This window comes from Castor canadensis, chromosome 9, assembly GCF_047511655.1.
Source record: "Castor canadensis chromosome 9, mCasCan1.hap1v2, whole genome shotgun sequence".
Classification (NCBI taxonomy): domain Eukaryota; kingdom Metazoa; phylum Chordata; class Mammalia; order Rodentia; family Castoridae; genus Castor; species Castor canadensis.
In genome coordinates, this window is record NC_133394.1 from 116,435,509 (window position 1) to 116,456,879 (window position 21,371).

A 21,371-nucleotide genomic window follows, 5' to 3' on the forward strand; every position below is an offset into this window, starting at 1 on the left:
ATACAGGAAAAATAATGTGTACATGTGCATGTAATTGCAATATTGATACCTGGTGTAATTATTCCGTGAATCAGGGAAAGGGGAAATAGAAGGGGAGCAGTGGAGGGTGTGAATTCAAGAATGATATAGTTGATAAATTGCAAGGACCTTTGTAAATGCTACAGTGTACCCCCACCCGCACAACAGTAAAGAAAAAAAAAATAAAAGTAAAAGAAGAACTAAAACACAAGTAGAATTGACTTGATTGGATTTACAGGGTAAGGGAAGAAAGGTGATTTTGGTTTTGATTGTCATTTTTTGGGGATGAGAAGACTAGATTATCATTAGCAGAAATGGGGAGTTCAGTGTGGAGTATCTGAGGAGTAAAAGCAAAAGTTTGCTATTTTGGTCAAATTTATGGCATACATTAAACATCCTGAGTGTCATGGCTAATCAGTGATTGTATATCAGTGATGACTAGAATATGCTGAGATTGATACTATTTTAAGAAGTAGGAGATAGATATAGAGTTAGTGAAAGAGATATTGAGAAACTAGAGAGGCTAGAAAAGAATAAGAGAAAGTAATAATGGGGAACTAGAGGAGGGTCACCAAAAGGAGAGAGTGTTCCAGAGAAAACAGAGAGAAGGACATTGTAGGAAAGGCTCATAGATTCATCAATAAAACCATGTGTGGTTTTAGAGTAAGAGCTGAAGCAGAACCTAGATTGCAAGGGATTAAGATTGAATTGATGGAAAAGAGGTGCAGGCAGATCACATAGATTTCCTTTTTTCAAAAGTTTGTAGTTAAAGGTAAGAAAAGAAATAAAACATTACCTCGCACATGTGAGTTAGGGTGTCAGGTAAAGCTGGAAGAGATCAAGTTGCCATGGGAAAGGAAGGCTGATAAAGGCAGATTTTGTGGGAGTGAGTGAGGAAGTCAAAGATGAGGCAGTATAGCAGATGCCTTCTGAGTTGGAAATTTAACACATGGAAATCTGAGTGATAAGGACATTTGATTAGGAGGTGCTGATGTTTCTTTAAGGACTGAGACTAGGTGATGAGTTGGCTGAGTCTATGGCTTTATGGTATGTGTATTTACACCACACAGTGTTAGTCTGTGATTGGAAAGTCATGCATGAGAACATTTGTATTATTAAGACTGGTAGGGTTGAAGTGACAAGGAGCAAATGCTGAATTAATTGAAGGGGGGGGTACTTCAGAAAGTGAGTAGTACAACAAATGATTTTTTTCTAGGTGCTGCATAATAGTTAAGAAAAACATAAATCATAGATTTTTGTCCTTAAGAGATAGTCAGATAATCTCTTTAGAGATATATGACTAAAGCATAATAATATTGGAGTGGTGGTGAAGTATTTTAACCAAATGCTAAATGGCACAGTATAGACCATAATAAAGGGTTCATAAAAATGAGAAACCACTAGAGGTCACAGAAGGCCACATGAAAGTATTGGGCTTGTATAAAGTCTGAAAAGATGGGTATATAGCAGAACAAAGGGTTTGGAGTCAGGAGCCTGTGTTTTCATTCTTGTTTTGTTGTTGATCATCCTGGTTTTCCTATTAACTGGTGAGAAGTGACCTTGGAAAGTCTGAACCTCAGTATCCTGAAATGAAAACATTCAGTAAATGGAATGTTTTCCTTAGATGATCTCAAGGATTTATTTCCTATTCTTTGATTATGGAGAACATTCCAGGTGAAGGGAGGGCACAACTTTCTAAAACACAAACCAAAACTTGTAAACCTGAATATCTTGATCTGCATTGTATGCATCCTTATGCTATATTACTATGCATCTCTAAAAAAACAGTTACTAGAACTTAGAATCAGTCAGTGAAGCACACAGGTGCTTCTGACTGAATAGAAATCATGGCAAATAAGGTACATTCTTGTATGATACTTTGGTACACTTTGGTGAGCTTCAAATGTACCACGAAATGTGCTAGTTCATGTAAATCCTTCATAATATTCACTGCCATTGAGCTAGAAATCACAGCTTTACATGTTTTGACCTAGATAATAGTGAATCCAGTTCTGCAACTCATATGAAAGCTGATTTCATTTGCTCTATAGTTAAATCAACATTAGCATGCTGTTTCTAAGGAGAAACATAAAACAATTCTTTTCTACTTTCACTGTCTTTCCCACCCAGTTTAGGATGCTGATGTTAGAGTCTCTCTCTCTCTCTCTCTCTCTCTCTCTCTGTGCGTGTGTATGTTTGATGGCATACAACAGATACAGCTTTCAAAAAGTAGAACCCACAAGGAAAATGGCTATTGTTTGTTCACACTTTGGGAACGCAGAAGAAGCCATGATGTACCTTCCTTCATCTGCAGTGGTCAAATGCCACAAAGACAATGAGGAACCGTTAACATCTGTGTCCAGCATGATGCAGACATTGCACATTTTTAGACTTCAAGAAAAAAGGAATTGAAACAAATGGAAATGTTAACACAATGGGTTAAGAGCAGACACAGACTACAAGATTTTTCTAAAACATTGTGGATGTTAAAATGACTGTTCAGTGGGACAATCATATCCCATCCTCATGTCACCCTCAAGGAAGGACATTCCCACTGCAATTTGCAGGAGAAATCAAAGGCCAACTCACATCAAGCTTTTTTTCTCCTCCCTTCCCACTGCTCTGCACAGACCTATCTGGTGGGCATATGTGGATAAAGGAAGCAGGCATGGATGACTCTGTGTTTTCTGGATTTTTCTCTCCCTCTGATGAGATCACAGAGCTATCTGCAAAGAACTGTCAAACTGCATGTTAAGATATGCATGGTAATCCTGCTTTGCTCACTAGTAAGGATTGTAGTTTTCATCCCTTCCAGTGACTGGGTGGCAAGTCTGTATTTGAGGGAATATAAACTAATACCAACCCTCCTTAAACTGTTTCATGAAATAGAAAGGGAAAGAACACTGCCTAACTCATTTTATGAATCCAATATTGCTCTCATCCCAAAACCAGACAAAGATACCTCCAAAAAGGAGAACTACAGGCCAATTTCCTTAATGAATATTAATGCAAAAATCCTCAATAAAATAATGGCAAAATGAATCCAACAACACATCAGAAAGATCATACACCATGACCAAGTTGGCCTCATCCCAGGGATGCAGGGGTGGTTCAACATATGCAAATCTATAAATGTAATACAGCACATCAATAGAAGCAAAGACAAAAACCACTTGATCACCTCAATATATGGAAAAAAGCCTTCAACAAGATCCAACACCACCTCATGATAAAAGCTCTAAGAAAACTAGGAATAGAAAGAATGTACCTCAACATTGTAAAGGCTATATATGACAAACCTGTAGCCAACATCATACTTAATGGTGAAAAACTGAAACTATTTCCCCTAAAATCAGGAACGAGAGTAGGGTGCCTACTATTCCTACTCTTATTCAACATAGTACTGGAATTTCTAGCCAGAGCAATTAGGCAAAAAGAATAAATAAAAGGAATCCAAAAAGGTAAAGAAACTGTCAAAATATCCTTTTTTGCAGATGATGTGATCCTATTCCTTAATGACCCAAAAAACTCTACCCCAAAACTCTTAGACACCATAAACAGCTATAGCAAGGTGGCAGGATACAAAATCAACTTACAACAATCATTAGCTTTTTTATACACCAACAACAAACAAACTGGGAAGGAATATATGGAAACGATTCCATTCACAAATGTCTCAAAAAAACTAAGATGAATCATCTTGGGTTGTAACACATTTGTACATGAAAGCAATGCTAGGAACTTGCTGTATAGCTATCCTTAACTCAACTAGCAAAAACGCTTTGTCTTCCTTATTATGCTTATGTCTTTTCTTCAACAAAATTAGAGATAAGGGCAGAACAGGTTCTGCCTGGAAGTGAGGGGGAGGAAGGAGGGACCGGGTGGGGGAGGTGGGCAGGTGGAGAAATGAACCAAACAATGTATGCACATGTGAATAAATGAATAATAAAAAAAAATTTTTAAAAACCTATATTCCTCAAACCAAGACAACTGATACTTTTTAAAAAAAAGTTTACAACAACATTTCATCTAAATTTAGAGAAAAAGAACATTGTTATTAAGACTTCAGAAAGACCAATAAATAAACCCTTTCTTTTCACTTCAGAAAGGAAGCAGAGAATGTGGCTATAGATCTGCAGCTCCAAGAACTTGCTAATTCTTCACCTTCATTCACCCCTTATTTGACCAGCATATGTTCAGTACTGCAAGAGGTGATTTTAGGTGGAACATGGGTAAACATTTAAAATGCTATTAGTTCATTCACTCACTGTCATTTATTCAGTCAATGTTTATAGAGTACCTGCTATGTCTCCGGCACTGGCCCAGACACTAATGGAAAAAAATTCAGCTCTTTCACATAAAATAGGAAAGTATATCTGTCATTTTAGAAACTGAAAGATCTCAGTGAATAAAACTCATGATGTTGTGCTCTCCTGTGCAAACACTGAAGCTCCCTCCCTCCCTCCCCACATTGATTATAAATCACTTACTGGACAAATACTGTGGCCTCTTTCAAATACAGGTTATCAGTGGTCTCTTTAACAGCCTCTTAAAAGTTTGTACCCATGGAATCCCGAGATCCACTTTCTTGCCTCCTGAGCCTTTCTCTTCTCTTCTTTCCAGAAGGTCATGATACCTGGCCATGAGATTGGCTGACCACAGGCAAATTTGGAGGAGCTTACATGTAAAGAACAGCCTAGGGTTTTACTACATAGGGACTGATGGGAAAGGATAGTTAGTGTCTGGCTGGTGAGCATGCTTTTTCCTTCCTGCAGTGCAGTGCTTATAAATAACACCTTGTTTTTAATTCTAAACATTCCTGGACCCAACATTCCCAGGAAGACAGTGGTGAACAAGCAGACAAGATTCTCGAACTGTTGAAACTTACTTTCTTATGGAGGACGATATGCAATACCTCCTTCCCCCATTAGTTTTTTTTAAGCAGGTAGCATTATGAAGGAACAAAACATATATATATATAAATACAGATATGTATATATATACAGATATATATATTTATACAGATCTATATGTATAGCTATATATACATTTCTTTTAATGTATTTAGAAAATACAGCCATCACACTAAATTCATGATTTTGTGCTTGCTTTTCTTAACATTACATTCATGTTCCCTTTTTTATTATAACAAGTGAAAAATTCAAAGTAATTCACATTTCCTTATATTCTGGAATGACTGTACAACAGAGTGCAAGATGGTTCTGTGTGGATATTTAAAGGCATCTCAGTCTCAAAAAGGCCACCTCCCTTCTTGCCTATTGTGTTCTTCCCCTTGGTGTCCCAGTAGAATATTCCTCCAGGAGGGAAGGGCCTTTGTCTTACTCAAGCTGAGAAAAGTTCAGCATAAAGCAGTGTCTCCTGAGGGAATGAATGAAGAAATAATAGTACAGGTGGCAAAGGGGCATGGTGGTTAATTTTATGTGTCAACATGGCTAGGCTATGGTCTCTAGTCTTTTGGTCAAACACTAGTCTTGATGGTGCAGTGAAGGTATTTTATATATGTGATTAACATTTATAATCAGTTGCTATAATAACTTGGTGATATGGATGTGAGTGGGCCTCATGCTAATCAGTTGATAGCCTTAAGAGCAAAACCCAGAGATTCCTAGAGAAGATGAAATTCTGCCTCAGAACTTTAACATAGGAAACCTGCCTGACTTTCCAGCATGACCTGCAGTATTGGACTCAGGGTTGTGACATTAATTCTCAGTTGAGTTTCCAGCCTGCAACCTGTCGTACAGATTTCAGACTTGCCATCTCTCAAAATTGCATGAGGTAATTCCTTAAAAGAAATTTATTTTTTTCATGCGTGTTGGTTCTATTTCTCTGGGGAGCTCAGACTAAACTCTGGCAAACGTCATAATGGTGGTTCTCAAATGACTCAAGTCCAGGAAATGCTGATGTAATAGTTGTGTTTCTTCCTTCAGTAGAAATTCCAAGCAAATGTACATATTTATTTTCTAGCTTGGTTTCAGCCTTTCTCCTACCCTTCCATCTCACTCACCCTCTCTTTCTCTCTGCTCTTAACATCCCCAGAGAGTACCTCAGGTTGTAAAAATAAAATGTTGCCACTCACTAGATTGAACAGTTCTGGATCTCTTCAATATAAATATATAGCAAAACTCACACTTCAGTGTAATTGAAATAAAATAGAATCTTGTTTTCAGTGGCAGTTTTAAAGCCTTGTTGGGGAATACCTCCGGGCTTAATGTACTTTTCAAACAGCATGCTATTTCCTTCTTGCTAGCCAATTTAAATAGATTCATAGTTACTCTGAAGCAGAGAGCTAGCTGGAAGCCACTGCGGTGATGCTGCCTTTAGACTAAGCCTACAGTCCGTTTCATGAAGCTGTCCATGGAGAGTGGCTGTCTTCTCCTGAGAGAGCAAAGAGCTTTATTGGACACAGCCTCCATCACCCCACTGCCTCCCTTCAGAGAATGTACCACATTCCTGCCGTCTCTGTCAGTCACCTGCTCTTACCATGTCTGCCAAACCCTGATTCCTTGGCTTGGAATTTTTGAAGCCTTTTTGGCGGGGATGGAGATGGGGAGATGGGAGGATTGTTGGGAGGCTCAGATTGTGATTTGCATATCTCTTTGGGCATCCTGACAAGGGCGGGCAGAACTGAAAACTTTCTTATTGTTTTGAGAAAGAACAGATGGTGAAGTGCAAACCTATATAAACTTAAACTAATGCCTATTATAATATTGGGGGGGTCAGAAATAAGGACAAAAGACAAAACTAAAATGAAGAAAGTGGCAATTTTTTAGAACATGGCTTAGGTAGTTAAAATTATTCCTATTCCTTTTTTTCCACATTTCTCCTATTCTACGTTTTGCCAAACCCAAATGGTTCCACTATTAAATATATCCTGATTCCAGCCACTTCTCTCCATTGTCACTTGCCACATAATTGATCATCTCTTGCTTTTTCCAAGAATGCAACCCTGTGGTCTTTTCTCTGCATGGCAGCCTGATGGTCCTTTAAAAATGCAAAGCAGATAATACCTCCTCTGTTCAAATATTCTATCCACTTCCCAAGTCATAGAATCAAATCCAAATTTCTCATCCTAACCCATCAACACTTTGTGAGCTCACTCCTGGAGGACACCTCTGTCCTCATGTCTTAGCACTCTGCCTCTTGAGTTCTTTGCTTCAGCCACACTGGCGTTTTTTAAATGAAAGGGTCTTGTTATGTAGCTCAAGCTGACCTTGAAATTGTGATCCTCTTGTCTCAGCCTTCCAAGTGCTGGGACTACAGGTATATACCACCAGGTCCAGCCTGGGCCATATGTTCTTTTTCCTCTTTGACTGATCCTTCATGCTCTTAAGTCCTCAGAGCATTTTCACTTGCCAGGCCACTCTCCTGGAATGTTCTTGCAGAGATTGTTGCCTAGCTAAATTCTCATCATTTCTTCACAATGACCATGATCATCATCTTCTGCCATTCTATCATGTAGTTGTGCCAGTTCCTTCAAATGAAAATAAGCTCCAAAAGGGTGGGTCCCTTATTCTTCCCATCGCTGTATGTCATTGTCTTTCCAGAGCTGAGTCTGAGGTTCTGTTAAGGAGAGACTCAGTTCATGTCTGTATAAGGAGAAACTCTGAAACTCAAACTTTGAGCCATTTCTCTGAGCTGTGTTTGAGTTTCACTGGTCCAGGAGACCTGGGTGGCTAGCATCTCTAGGATCTCTGGGACAGTGGTTCTCAGATCTTAGTGTGCATGTGAATCAACTGGGAAGCTTGTTGAAAACAGAAGTTGAGTGCATTTATTCTAGATTAAATGCCTTTCTAGTCTATATTTTACATAGGCATCCCAAAAGATTTTTGTGGCTTGTTGTGTTTGGATGATAACACAGAGAACAAGAATGAGAGAGCAGAGGCCAGGTAACAACAGAAATATCTAATGCTTCAAGGAAATACTCTGTATTTTGACCCCTGGAGTTACAACGTCACAGTCAGTGTGACTCTTCAGCAGAATCCCCAGTGTCCCTCATGACTTAGAGTGACTTTGAGGAGTCTCTGAGCACAGACCACCCATGCATCCATTTCATTTACTTGCAGATGGCAAGCATTGTGGCAGCATACACAACTAAAAAAATTTCAGGTTAGTTTAAAAGTATCCCAGAGGTATCTTCCTTAAAGTCTTGTTGTGCTGTGAAATCTATCTTTCAAAACTCTAAATACCATCCCTAGCTTCAAATGATGCCTGAGGGGTTCATGAATCTATAGCTTTTATCACCTTGGAGAATGAAACTCTCCTAATGTCTGGATTCAGCATCTGTACTCATATAAAAAATGCTTCAGTGCAGCTGTTGGAAATATAAATCAATACAAGGCTTACACTTCTGAAGCTTCAGTACAGATACCCTTTGACCTGACTGCCCAGCTGAGACTATCAAAAGTAATTTGCAATAATGAACAATGCCACTCTATGCTCCAGGATACCAAGGCAAGTTCTAGGTATCCCTCAAATGAAAATTCTCTGGGATCAGAAAACGTATGTCATTTTCATTTAAATTTTTACAAGCATTTAAAAGGAAAGAGGAGGATCATCTAGCCACTATAAAAGGGGAAAATCTAATATTTTCTATGATTTAGAATTTAACCATAGGGTAACATTTTTTAAAAAACACACTGTTTGCATTGTTAATTTAACTGCTAGAGATGATACACTGAACAGATGAAGTTTGTTATCCATACATTATCTCTCTGAGCCTCTGGTTTTAGAAGAGGATAAGGAAGTTAGGATCTGCCATACCTAATCACTTACCGAATGATTATAAGTTGCATGAAGAAGTTAATAAAATCTTAGCCATAGCCCTCCCTTGAAGACTATATTCAATACTATATGACACTGAGATTCAGAAAGAATACCACAGGATGAGAGAAAGCATGCTTAAAAAAGCATTAAAAATCAAGTGAGGGGTTCAGTGGTGAAGTGCTCATCTAGAATGCACAGGGCTCAATTCTCAGCAACACACACAACGCGGGTGACAGGAACAGCAAGACATTCTTGGGTAGAAGCTAAAGTGGTCTCTTTTTCTTAATTATTAAGAATATACAAGAATTTTACAAAACATTATGACAAATTGCTCAAATCTTGGGTGGCCCCTAAAAACCTTTAATGGAGAAGGCCTTTCTGGTGCTTATTTATTCAGTTGACAGGCACTTCTTTGGTATTTGCCCTGGCTTAGCCACTGTGGATAGAACAGTAAACATGGTGGACCCTGGTGCTTATCCTTGGGAAGGTACAATCTAATAAGAGAGATGGATGCTAAAAAAAAAATTACACAAACAAACATGTACTCATTATTGTGAAAGTCCTATGGTAGAAAATTACAAGATCCCATGAGAACAATGAACAGGGGTTCATTGAAATAGAGATTGGTGCTGTCAGTTAAGGTATCTCCATAGTAACACCTTTCATGGTTAAGAATTGGTACAACAGAGAAATGGAGAGAGGAATAACAAGACCTTCAAATGAATCCTACTATGACCTTCAACTTTTCTAATCCTTTCTTCTGTTCTGTGTAATGTGATATGAATCCACCTAGTGAAATATTCAATTCTGTCATTTCCTTTAGTTCTTTTTTATAGTGTCATTTTCTGAAACACCTCATCTCTTTATGTATGGTACCAGTTTTCTCCTATTGATTTCATTTTAAACTTTCTATTTTGAAATTATTGTCAATCCCCAGAAAGTTACAAAGATAGCATAGAAGTGTTATGTGTATACTTCACCCAGTTTTTCCATTGATTATATTTTGCATAACAATGACACAATAGCAAAATAAGAAACTGGCATTGATGTAATGTGTGCATAGTTCTACATAATTTTCTTGAATATGTGGTGTTATGTGACCTGCACTGCAATGAAGACACAGAGCTGCTTCATTGTGATAAAGATCTCGCTTTTATTGATTCTTTTTAATCACTCACACCTCGGCACCCCCATCCCTCCCCAGTATCACAATTCCTGGCAACCACTACTCTGTTCTCTATCTTTGTAATTTTGATATTTCATACAGGAGAGGATGTGCTATATTATTCTTGTATTAAATAACAAAAACTTTTAGAAAGGAAGGAAGGAAGGAAAGAAGGAGGGGAAGGAGAATAAAAGAGAGGAGAGGAGAGTACTGTCTTATTTTGTACATGACATCAGCTGAAATCTTTGCTTTTTTTCCCTTTCATTTTCCTTTTCCTTTCCTGCTCCTCTCCTCCCTCCCCTCTCCTCTTTTCCCCTCCCTCTCCTCTTCCATTCTCCTCTCATTTCTCCTGCTTTACCCTCCTCTCTCCTTCCTTCCTTCCTTTCTTCCTTTCTTCTTTCCCTCCCTCCCTCCCCCTCTCTCTCCCTCTTTCTCTTTCTTTTTCTCTCTCCTTTCTTCCTTTCCCCTCCCTCCCTCCCTTTCTCTCTCTCTTTGCTCTCCCTCCCTTACTTCTTATTTTCTTTTTGTTATTTCATGCAGTAATCATACAACACATAAAGCATGTAGTTTTTAAAGATTGGTCCCCCACTGCCCTCAACATCATGTCCATGAGGCCTATCTATGCATCTATTGATAGTTGTTTTTAATTGGAATAGTATTCCATATTATGAATGTACTATAGTTTGTTTAATTGTCCACCTATTGTAGGAAATTTTGGTTATTTCCAGTTCTGGCTGAAATATCCATCTGAAATATATTAATTATAGTTATTTCACAGTAGTTATCTTTTAAGACAATGCTGGAGGCTTTTGAAGGCAAATTTCTATTGATGAAATATTTTCTCTTATTTTTCTCATATTTTCCCATTTCTTTTCATGTTTAGTAATTTTGGTTATATATCAGATGTTTTGAATGATGTACTGTAGGGATTTTGGATTGTGTTATCTTCTAAGAGGAATGTTGGATTTTGTTTTTTAAAGGCTGTTTTATTACTAACATATCACCTAGAATATGTGCAAGCTTGATTTTATGTGTTGTTAGAGTAAGCCTGTTTCAGTTTTCCCCTTAACTCAAGGGGAATCACATATTCTCATGACTTAGTCTTTTTCCTAAGATCTGATCTTTTTGGGGTTTTAATGGAAAGTCCAATGTGTTTATCACACTACTCCAAATTCTGATTTCCATATGATAGACATCAACCCCAAACTCTACATTTTGTTGTTCTCCTCTCCTCTCCCTTCCCCTTTCTTCCCTCTCTCCTTACCTGCCCTCCCTTCCTCCCTCCTTCCCTCTCTCCATCCTCTCTCTTCCTTTAAAAAAAATTCAGCTCATTTCTTTCTGAAAATTTCAGGAACTCTAAAAGTATCAAAATTGACTCCTCCAAATAGCACAACTTTGGTTTTATGCTGAAGTTCAGCTGTGGAAAAGCTGTATAAAAATAGCCTATGGTTCACAAAGTATATTTTTCTTCTTTTAAGGGTAGATTATTTTCAAGTTCTTTCCTGTTTACAATTACTATCTTTTGTTTTTATGTAGAATTAAAATTGTTTTAATAATTTTTAGGTACCTTAGAATTTTATGCAAGTAGTCTGCCTTATCTTAACATGCTTTTATAGCTTTACAAATAATTTAGAGTAAGTAATAATGAGTCTGAGGTTGATTTCCAGTTCTAGGTATATGTTATGGTTTAGTTACGGCATATTCTGTCCTCAAATGTTTCATGTGTTGCAAACTTGGTTCTTAGTGTGATGATTTGGGGAAGTAGTTCTGCTAAGAGGTGGAGGCTAGTGGGAGGTAGTTAAGTGAATGGTAGGTATTACACCCAGGAGTGTTGTGGGATCTCTGAGTTACTCTCTGGCTTCCTCCTATATGCACTCCAGCTATCTATCATAGTGCTAGAGTCAGCACTCTGATGTGTAGGTTTTCAGCTTCTAAAACTGTGGGCTAAATCAACCTGTTTTTTTTATAAGGCTAGCGTGCCTCAAGTGTTTTGCTATAGTAATGTAAAACTGACTGATAAAGTATTTTATTAATCTATGCAACCTTCAACCTAACTTCATAAATCCTTACTTCCCAAATATCTACAATGAGGGATTGGTTGAATCTTAATACTAATATTTTATGAGTTCCTTTTCTGGTATGAGAGTTCTGGGTACAATGCTGTTGATGAATTCAGGAAGAATCTTATTAGGAATTTTGAATACCTTACCTGAACTTTATTCATCTCCAGTTTGTTCTTTTCATTAGCACTCTGGTCTTGTTTGCTAGCTCCCTTTTTCTGAGGGCCTTTCCCAAAGAATATATAATTCACAAAAGCATATTCCAGCAGAGCCAGGAACACGAACACAAAGCAACCCATTAGATAAATATCTATTGCTTTGACATAAGGGATCTTTGGCAGGGTCTCCCTGAGGTGAGTGCTGATGGTCGTCATTGTCAGCACAGTGGTGATCCCTGTGAACAGAAAGACAGTGTTTAGCTTGAGGTACCTCTGTGAAGCTACAGTTCGTAAGACTGAGAGGACTGAGAAAACATGTTACCCTAGAATGATGTCAGTACATGATAAACCATTGGACCAAAGGGCACACATTTTAAAAGACAAAACTGTAGGTGCTCTCCATACTCCATTAATAAGGCATAAAAATAGAATGTGAACTTAATAGAGGGTTGACACTGTTTAAGAAGATGTACTAAGGAAAAAGAAAAACTTGAAAAGGTGTATGAAAATCCAACTGGAAGCTTATTATCAAATGTCCCTCATGTGGCCACATCTTTCTCTTTCTTTTTCTTTCTCTCGGTATTTCAGCCATCTCTGCCCTAAATCTGTCCTTGTGCCCGTACCAAACTTAAGTCTTGTGACTAGCTTGAGGATATCTACTTCAACCTGTGAATCTACGTGGCACCAAATTCACAAGTTGAATATTGCATTTTAAAATAATGTGTCATTCATTGTAAGAAATCACCAAAAGAAGAGACATATAAGACTGTTTGTGATTTGCACCAAATATTTGATTCATGTATTTTCTATATACAGTATAATCTTTTTGCTTTGGGTTCTAAATATCACCTCTACTTTGATTCCAGAGCCTAGAACAAATTAGTTCCCTGATATCAGGAAAAGGTTTCTTTAAAAATTGATCTTAGATCTGTTAAACATGTAAAACTGTAAGATTGTAAAAGGCAGATTGTGTTTTATTTACTTTGTTAAATATAGCACTATTACTAGTAAGATATAAGTATAATATAATACTGGCTGCATAATAAATATTTTGTCTTAATGATGGCAATGATGCAATAATAATTGGGAAAAATAAGAAATGGAGAAAGAAGTCAGAATCTAGTATAGATTGTGTCACAACACCAATATTACACACTCATAAAGCTTTACAGTTTTAGACTCCTCCAGTTATGCGTCATCTTCTATGACTGTCATAACAGTCCACTGAGCATGATGGGAAAGTGTCTTGTTCTTATTTTATAGCTTGGTAAGCAGAAATTCTGTGCTGTAAGTCACCAAGGTAAAGGACAAAAAGGCAAAGTGACGTTAAACAGTATTAAAATAAGCAGAGAGATGAGAAGGTAATACCTGAAATTTGATGCAGATCTTTAAAAATAATGATGGGAAGCATGAGATGGGTAGCAAAGACAAAGGAAAGCTGGCAAAGGGAATAGAAGGCAGGGAAATAAGAAGAAAAATAGTTTGTGTCCACTTGGCAATTGGATTGTTCTTGATGCATAGATTCTCTGATTTGAAAAATAGGATAGAATAGAAAGTCAGGAATACCTTACAAAAGTTAAGATGGTTCAAATCACTGATTAATTCAATTGTGCCAGACTGATATCAAATGCCAGTATGAGAAGTCTTATTTATTTCTTTGAAGAGAACTCTATACTTCACCTGATGCAATTCTTCCTAATGTGCTTGGCAGTAATGAATAATTTACTTACAAATTATCTAATTGTATTTCTGCTTTCAGTCTTTGGCTTGAATTTTTGAGCAAAGAGGGTTAGTAAGTGAATGTCTTTTAAAATTATGTATGTTAAAAAATATCTTAGGCTTACATTCTGAGGAACAAGCATCATTATGTATTGACATCACTAGTATCTTTAATCAAAATATCATCTACTTTGAGGACAGTTGTGCAAAATGAATCACAATTCACAAACTTGCTGGTTAGTGTTTCCTGATGTTGCGTGGATATCGCCCAGTACTCCCTAAACATGCATATATGCAAGGTTATACCTACATTTAACTAATCTGTGCAGATACATATGTGCACCAGGGTAACTACTTATTTGCTTTCTTTAGCTTTAGAATGTTCAAAGCTTGATATGACACTGTAAGTATTTGGGTTTATGAATCTTTATGCTCAGCCAATAGAAGTAGGCTAAAAGGATGACAACTAATCTAGTTGCTATCATTTAATGCAGTTCAGCAGTCTCAGAGAAGAGTTGTAATATATTATCTCAGTCAGAAGTGATATTCTTTGTGTGTGTGTGTATGTGTGTGTGTGACAGAGAGAGAGAGAGAGAGAGAGAGAGAGAGAGAGAGAGAGAGAGAACAAGCCTTGGAAAGTGATTATTGAAATGTCTGAGAATAAAATAATGAGGCATATCTGTCTATGCCCAGATTCATCAGACACACCTTACATGTTCTAACTTTCCAAGGAACCATTTAAAGTCTCAAAACAGTCTTTCAGCTTTCAGAATTACTCAACCATGGCAAGATTAATTCTGAATTTTGTTCCATAAAACAGAAAATCATTTTTCTGTCTTGATCGCAGATCGTTAATATAGGTGATGAATTGTCTGTTTATTGAATATAATGAGCTTAATCTAAAGGAGACTTAGACTTTATATTTTTAAACTTTAGTTAACATTCAAAGGAAAGCATTTCCCAACAATTGATGTAGCTTGTTAGTAGTTACAAGGTTTGTTTAGCTTTCTCCAAGTGTGTTGAAAATAATGAACTATGAATGTTTTACACAGTAAAAAAGCAGGGGACAAGAGGAAGTCACTACAAATCTGATAAAAAATTAGTGCAATGAGAATCTTAGGATGTAGTCTACAAACCCCTGATGGGAAACACACCCCAATTTTCTTTTTTAAATTGTAAAATGCTGAAAAGGATATTATGTTGTAATACACTCATTATAAATACTTTATGCTTAAATATTGTATATTTAAGCACTTTTCTGTCATCTAATTCTTTGAGTTTCTGTAAGAGAGTTCTTGTTTGTGATTGCTAATATTGGCTATTTGTTTGAAGTTTCAACCTTTAACTCTCTGGAATACTAAGAATGCATTACCTAGTGCAACCCTGGCTGCAGATGCATCATAGTTGATCCAAAAAGACACCCAGGACAGAATTGTAATCAGTGTCGAAGGCATGTAGGTTTGCAAAATGAAGTAACCGATGTTTCTCTTTAGGCGAAAACTTAGTGACAGTCGTGGATATGCCCCTGAGTTGAAAAAAGTAAACAAGAAAAGAAAACCCAAATATCATTTGATTAGAATCATCATCTCCTTTATGCAGTCATTCCTAGGTGGTTTTGAAGAATCATCCTTACCTGTTGTGAACTCCACTTTCTTTGACACCATCTTGTAGTCAACAATTGAAAACTGAGGAAGCTCAATTTTATTAACTCCGGTTACTGCTCCCTCTCCTCCATTCCAGTAAAACTCAATGTCATCAGTGGTATAGCCATCTGAAATGAAGAAACACAGCCTAGTTATGTAGAATTCATGTGGTTTAGAAATTCATTTTGAAGACAGCCTAGGAGCTAGAGGGAAGAATCTCAGTAAGTACTGGCAAGCTAATATTGCTTTTAAGTAGGATGGAATATAGTGTCATGTTGAGTTCTATTTTTGATGGGTTGGTAGTGGCTACATTGAGAACACAGATGCATCTGGCTTTAGAGGATATAAGATCTGGATCATTTAGTGATAGCTGATATCACTGCTCCATTTTTCCCTCTTGTGTCGGCTAATGGGCACTCTTGTTACAGTGATGGATGGCTGGATTCCAGGGATCTGGAAATAGATTTTGGCATTATCTAACAACAATAATGACAGAAAGAAGTAATAATAATTGAACACATATTTTTAAAAGGGGAACAGAAAGGATAATGGGATAGGGTAGAACAAAAAATCACTCCACCAGACTAGAAAAAGTAGAAGACAGAATTTCAAGGCTCAAAGACAAAACAGATCAAAGAAAGAACAGAATACATAGACAAAAGACTGAAGATCTATGAAAGGAATATGCTGGAACTCTATCAAAAGACCAAACCTATGAGAATCATGGGCATCAAAGGAGAAGAGGTACAAGTCAAAGGTATAAGAAATATTTTCAACAAAATAATAGCAGAAAAATTCCCCAATCCAGGTACAGGGAGCCTCCAGGGCACCAAATAGACATGACCAAAACAGAACCTCTCCATGGCATATTATAGTTAAAACAATTAGCATAGAGAACAAGGGAAGACTATTGAAGGCTGTAAGAGAAAAATCAAGTAACTTATAAAGGTTAACCCATGGAAATAACAGCAGATTTCTCAGCAGAAACCTTAAAAGCAAGAAGGTCATGGAGTCAGGTATTTCAAGTACTGAAAGAAAACAATTTCAATCCTAGGATCGTCTACCCAGCAAAATTATCATTCAAAATAGAAGGAGGGATAAAACCTTCCATGATAAACAGAAACTAAAACAATACATGACCTAAAACCAGAAGTACAGAAGATTTTGAAAGGAATACTGCACACAGAAGATGAAAGTACACATAGCCCTGAAAAGATGGGAATTACTAAATCATGAGAAAAGTATACAAATGATCACAGAATAGCATAGGATTATGCATACACACATATCCTTACAAAACAAAAAATAAACGGCAGAAATCACTACATACCTCTCAATATTAACACTGAATGTTAATGGCCTCAATACTCCCATCAAAAGTCATAAATTGGCAAACTGGATTAAAAAGAAATACCTGATAATTTGTTATTTACAAGAAGCCCACCTTATAGACATTGCCTAAGGGTAAAAGGGTAGAAAATGATTTGCCAAGCTAACGGCCCCAGAAAATAGACAGGAGTAGCTATACTTATATCAGATAAAGTAGACTTCAAACCTAAATTAGACAGAAGAGACAAAGAAGGTCACTTCATACTAATAAAAGGAGCAACACATCAAGAGTAAATAATAATCATTAACTTATATGCACCCAATGTTGGTTCACCCAACTTCATTAAACTCGAAAACACAGAAACACCCCAACACAGTGGTAGTGTGAGACTTCAATACTTCTTCATTACCAACAGATAGGTTATCAAGACAAAAAAAATCACAAAGAAATCTAGAATTGAATGACTCTTACAGACATCTACCGAGTATTCCAACCTGCAAGAGCACAACATACATTCTCAGCAGTGCATGGAACTTTCTCTAAAATAGACCATATTTTAGATCACAAAAAAGAATTACAGGTCAATCTCTTTAATGAACTTAGATACAAAAATCCTCAGTAAAATACATATCAAAAAGATCATATACCACAATTAAGTCAGTTTCATCCCAGGGATGCAGAGATGGTTCACCATACACAAATCATTAAATGTAATACAACATATTAACAGAAGCAAAGACAAAAACCACATGATCATCTCAATAGATGCAGAAAAAGCCTTTGACAAAATTCAACATACTTTCATGATAAAAGCTTTGATGAAACTAGAATAGAAAGAATGTACCTCAACATAATAAAGGCTGTACATGACAAGCCTAAGGTCAACATCAAACTAAATGGGGAAAAACCTGAAACTATTTTCTCTAGTCAAGAAGTAGACAAGGATGTCTACATCCTCCACTCTTATTCAACATAGTCTTGGAATTCCTAGTCAGAGCAATAAAACAGGAAGAAGAAATAAAAAGAATTCAAATAGGAAAAGAAGAAGCCAAGCTATCCCTATTTGGAGAAGTCATGATCTTTTACCTAAAAGACCCCCCCCAAAAAAAACTCCACCAAAAAATTCCTAGACATTATAAACACCTTATCAGATAAAGTAGACTTCAAACCTAAATTAGACGGAAGAGACAATGAAGCAGGATACAAAATCAATTTACCAACAATGAACAGACTGAGAAAGAATATAGGAAAACAATTCCATTTACAATAGCCTCTAAAAATATGTAGGAATAAACTTAACAAAGGAAGTGAAAGACATCTACAATAAAAACTATAAACCATTGAAGAAAGAAATTGAAGAAGACTACAGAAGATGGAAATATCTCTCATGCTCATGAATTGGTAGAATCAATATTACAAAAATGGCTCTGTTACCAAAATCAATCTATATGTTCAATTCAATTCCCATCAAAATTACAATGATATTCATCACAGAGATTGAAAAGTCAACACCAAAGTTCATTTGGAAGCACAAAAGACTTCAAATAGCCAAGGAAACACTGAACAAAAAGAGCAACACTGGAAGATATCACAATACTTGACTTCAAACTATATTACAGAGCCACAGCAATAAAAACAGCATGGTACTGGTATAAGAACGGACATAAAAATCAGTGGAAGAGAATAGAAGACCCAGATACAAATCCACACATCTATGCCTGCCTGATTTTTAACAAAGGCTCCCAAAACATATGATGGAGAAAAGACATTTCTTCAACAAATGTGGCTGAGAAAACTGGATATCTGCATGAAGAAAACCAAAACTAGATCCATGATTTTCCCTCTGTACAAGTCTCAACTCATAGTGGATTAAGGACCTTAATATAAGATCTAAAACTTTGAAGCTAGTGTAGGAAAGAGCAGGAAATACACTGGAATTAGTAGGCATAGGCAATGACTCCCTCAATAAAACTCAAAAGGCTCAGCAACTAGGAGAAAGGACTGACAAATGGGACTACATGAAACTAAAAACATCTATAACATAAGAAATGGTCACCAGATCTAAGTGGCAGCCTACAGAATTGGAGAAAATCTTTGCCAGCTATCTATCTGACAAGGGATTAGTAACCAGAATATATAGGGAGCTCAAAAAACTAAATTTCCAAAAACTCAATGACCCAATGAAGAAGTGGGCAAAAAAAACTGAACAACTTTTTTAAAGGAAGAATTTCAAATGGCCAAAATCACATGAAGAAATGATCAACATCCCTGGCCGTAAAGGAAATGCAAATCAAAACCACATTGAGACTCTACCTCACTCCTATTTGAATGTCTATCATCAAACAACACAAGCAACAACAAATGTTGGTGAGCATGTGAGGAAAAAGGAATCCTTATGCACTGTTGGTGGGAATGTAAATTAGTACAGCCTTCAGCCACAAAGAGAGAAGTCATTGTCTGTGCCTATTAATTCCAGGGTATTTCCTGCTCTTTCCTGCACTAGCTTCAAAGTTTCAGATCTTATATTAAGGTCCTTAATCCACTTTGAGTTGGTATTTGTACAGAGTGAAAGACATGAATCTAGTTTTAGATTTCTGCATGCAGATATCCAGTTTACCCAGCAACCACTGTGGCAAACAATGTGGGAGCTCCTCGAAAAACTAAAAACAGAACTATCATATGATCCAGCAATATCACTCCTAGAGATATCCCTGAAGGAATGTAAGTCAGGTTACAATAAAGGCACCTGCATATGCATGTTTATTGCAGCTTTATTCACAATAGCTAAGCTATGGAAACAGCCAAGATGCCCACTACTGATAAGTGCATTAAGAAAATATGATACTTATATACCATGGAATTTTATTCAGGCACAAAGAAAAATGAAATTTTGTTGTTTGCAGGTAAATGATGGAACTGGAGAACATCATCTTAAGTAAATTAACCAGGCTCAGAAAACCAAAGTTTGCATGTTTTCTCTCATATGCAGAACATAGACCCAATGCAAACATAAGCAATATTATGAAAAATGGATTACGCTAAGGGGAGGTAACAAGTGACAAGGGGGGTAAAAGAAGGAAGTTAAGAAGGTAAATGTGGTTGGTGTACTTCTTATACAATAATGATCAAGATGTTTAAAAAAGAAATATACATTATTTAAGAAAATTAAGATCTTATTCTTTGAATAGTCAATAATATTATCACTAATATATATATAAAAATTTTAGGTATGATATTAATTTTTGATAATACTTTGATATCTATCTATCTACCATTTACATATCTATCTATTTATTTATCTATCTGTGCAGTACTGGGGACTGAACCCAGGGCCTCACACATGCTAGGCAGATGTTCTACAATGTGAGCTTCACCCCAGCCCTTTGGTTGGATCTGTTTTTGAGATACAGTCTCAAAAACTGTCTGGGCAGTTTTCAAACCAGAGATCTTCCTGCCTCTGCCACCTGAGTAGCATGCAGTCCCACATCCAGATGTGGCGATATTTCATTAATTTAAGGGCAATATGTGGAGCAGTAGAAGAATCTACCCTCAGGTCTTCAGTGTGGAAAACCCTATGTTGACAATCTGTTCTCTTTCTACTAGTCTAGTCTCAGTTTCCTGCGGTCTTGCTGGGTTATGGTCCTATATAAGAGTAACTTATGTAACAAGAATGCATGGATATATTTAAAAATCTAAAAATAATTTAAGCACTAAAATCCAATTTTTCTCTTTACCACTTAGAGTCAAAGAAGACCTTTTCATTTTATTTTTATGTTCACCTCAATAAAAAAAGTATAAAATCTTTTTTTCCCATTAGAATTACCTACACTTGTGTTTCAAAGGTAGCCATATAAACTCTTTGTAGTAAGTATTATGCTGACCTACTTTTGATTAAAGCAGTAACATCTTTTCAAGAGTTAAAAAAATAATTTTAAAATTTGGAAGTTGAATGCCAAGTGCCAAAGAGTCACCACTAACTTACTAACTTACTGCAAGAATGAAGGGAATTTTAAGCTATTTTTCTTCCCTGCCCAGTCTTTTTTTTTTTTTTTTTCTTTTTCACAGAAGTAAAGCTATTTTGGTTTACTACTTTGAGCAGTTCTAATTTCTCTTCAAAAAACTGTTTTGAATTCTTATTTCCAAACTTTTTGTCACCTTCTAGAGGCTGCCAATATATAATATATTTCAATGTATTTTATTTCTCTTTAAACTGTCTTCTAGGTCCAATAGCTTGCCTTCTCTTTATGGGTAATATTCGTCATCCAATGACACACTCTACAATGACCAAATGCAGATGCAGAAATAGAAGGTGTTTACTGTTGAATATGATCTCTGATGTGTGAGACACTGTGAGGATCTCTTTACATATTGGATTCAGCTTGGTCTTCATGGGACTAAGTGGCATAATGTTGATTTATGAGAAGTTTGGCTATGACTCAGTGAGACAGGCTCGTACATCTGCTTATGAATCTGATAAGAACCTATGAACAAAAT

The 21,371-nt window shown here is 36.6% G+C and overlaps 1 protein-coding gene across 1 annotated transcript in view; it reads right to left on the bottom strand.

Annotated features, from left to right (window-relative positions):
- The window catches only part of Gabrb1 (gamma-aminobutyric acid type A receptor subunit beta1), a 366,236-nt gene that overhangs the window by 19,881 nt on the left and 324,984 nt on the right, over window positions 1-21,371 (bottom strand). Inside the window, exons 6-8 of the mRNA XM_074042317.1 lie at window positions 15,538-15,675; window positions 15,277-15,429; window positions 12,177-12,421 (exon numbers count right to left, since the gene is read on the bottom strand). Of these exons, the coding sequence (XP_073898418.1) occupies window positions 12,177-12,421; window positions 15,277-15,429; window positions 15,538-15,675 (536 nt within the window). The remainder of the gene's footprint in view (window positions 1-12,176; window positions 12,422-15,276; window positions 15,430-15,537; window positions 15,676-21,371) is intronic.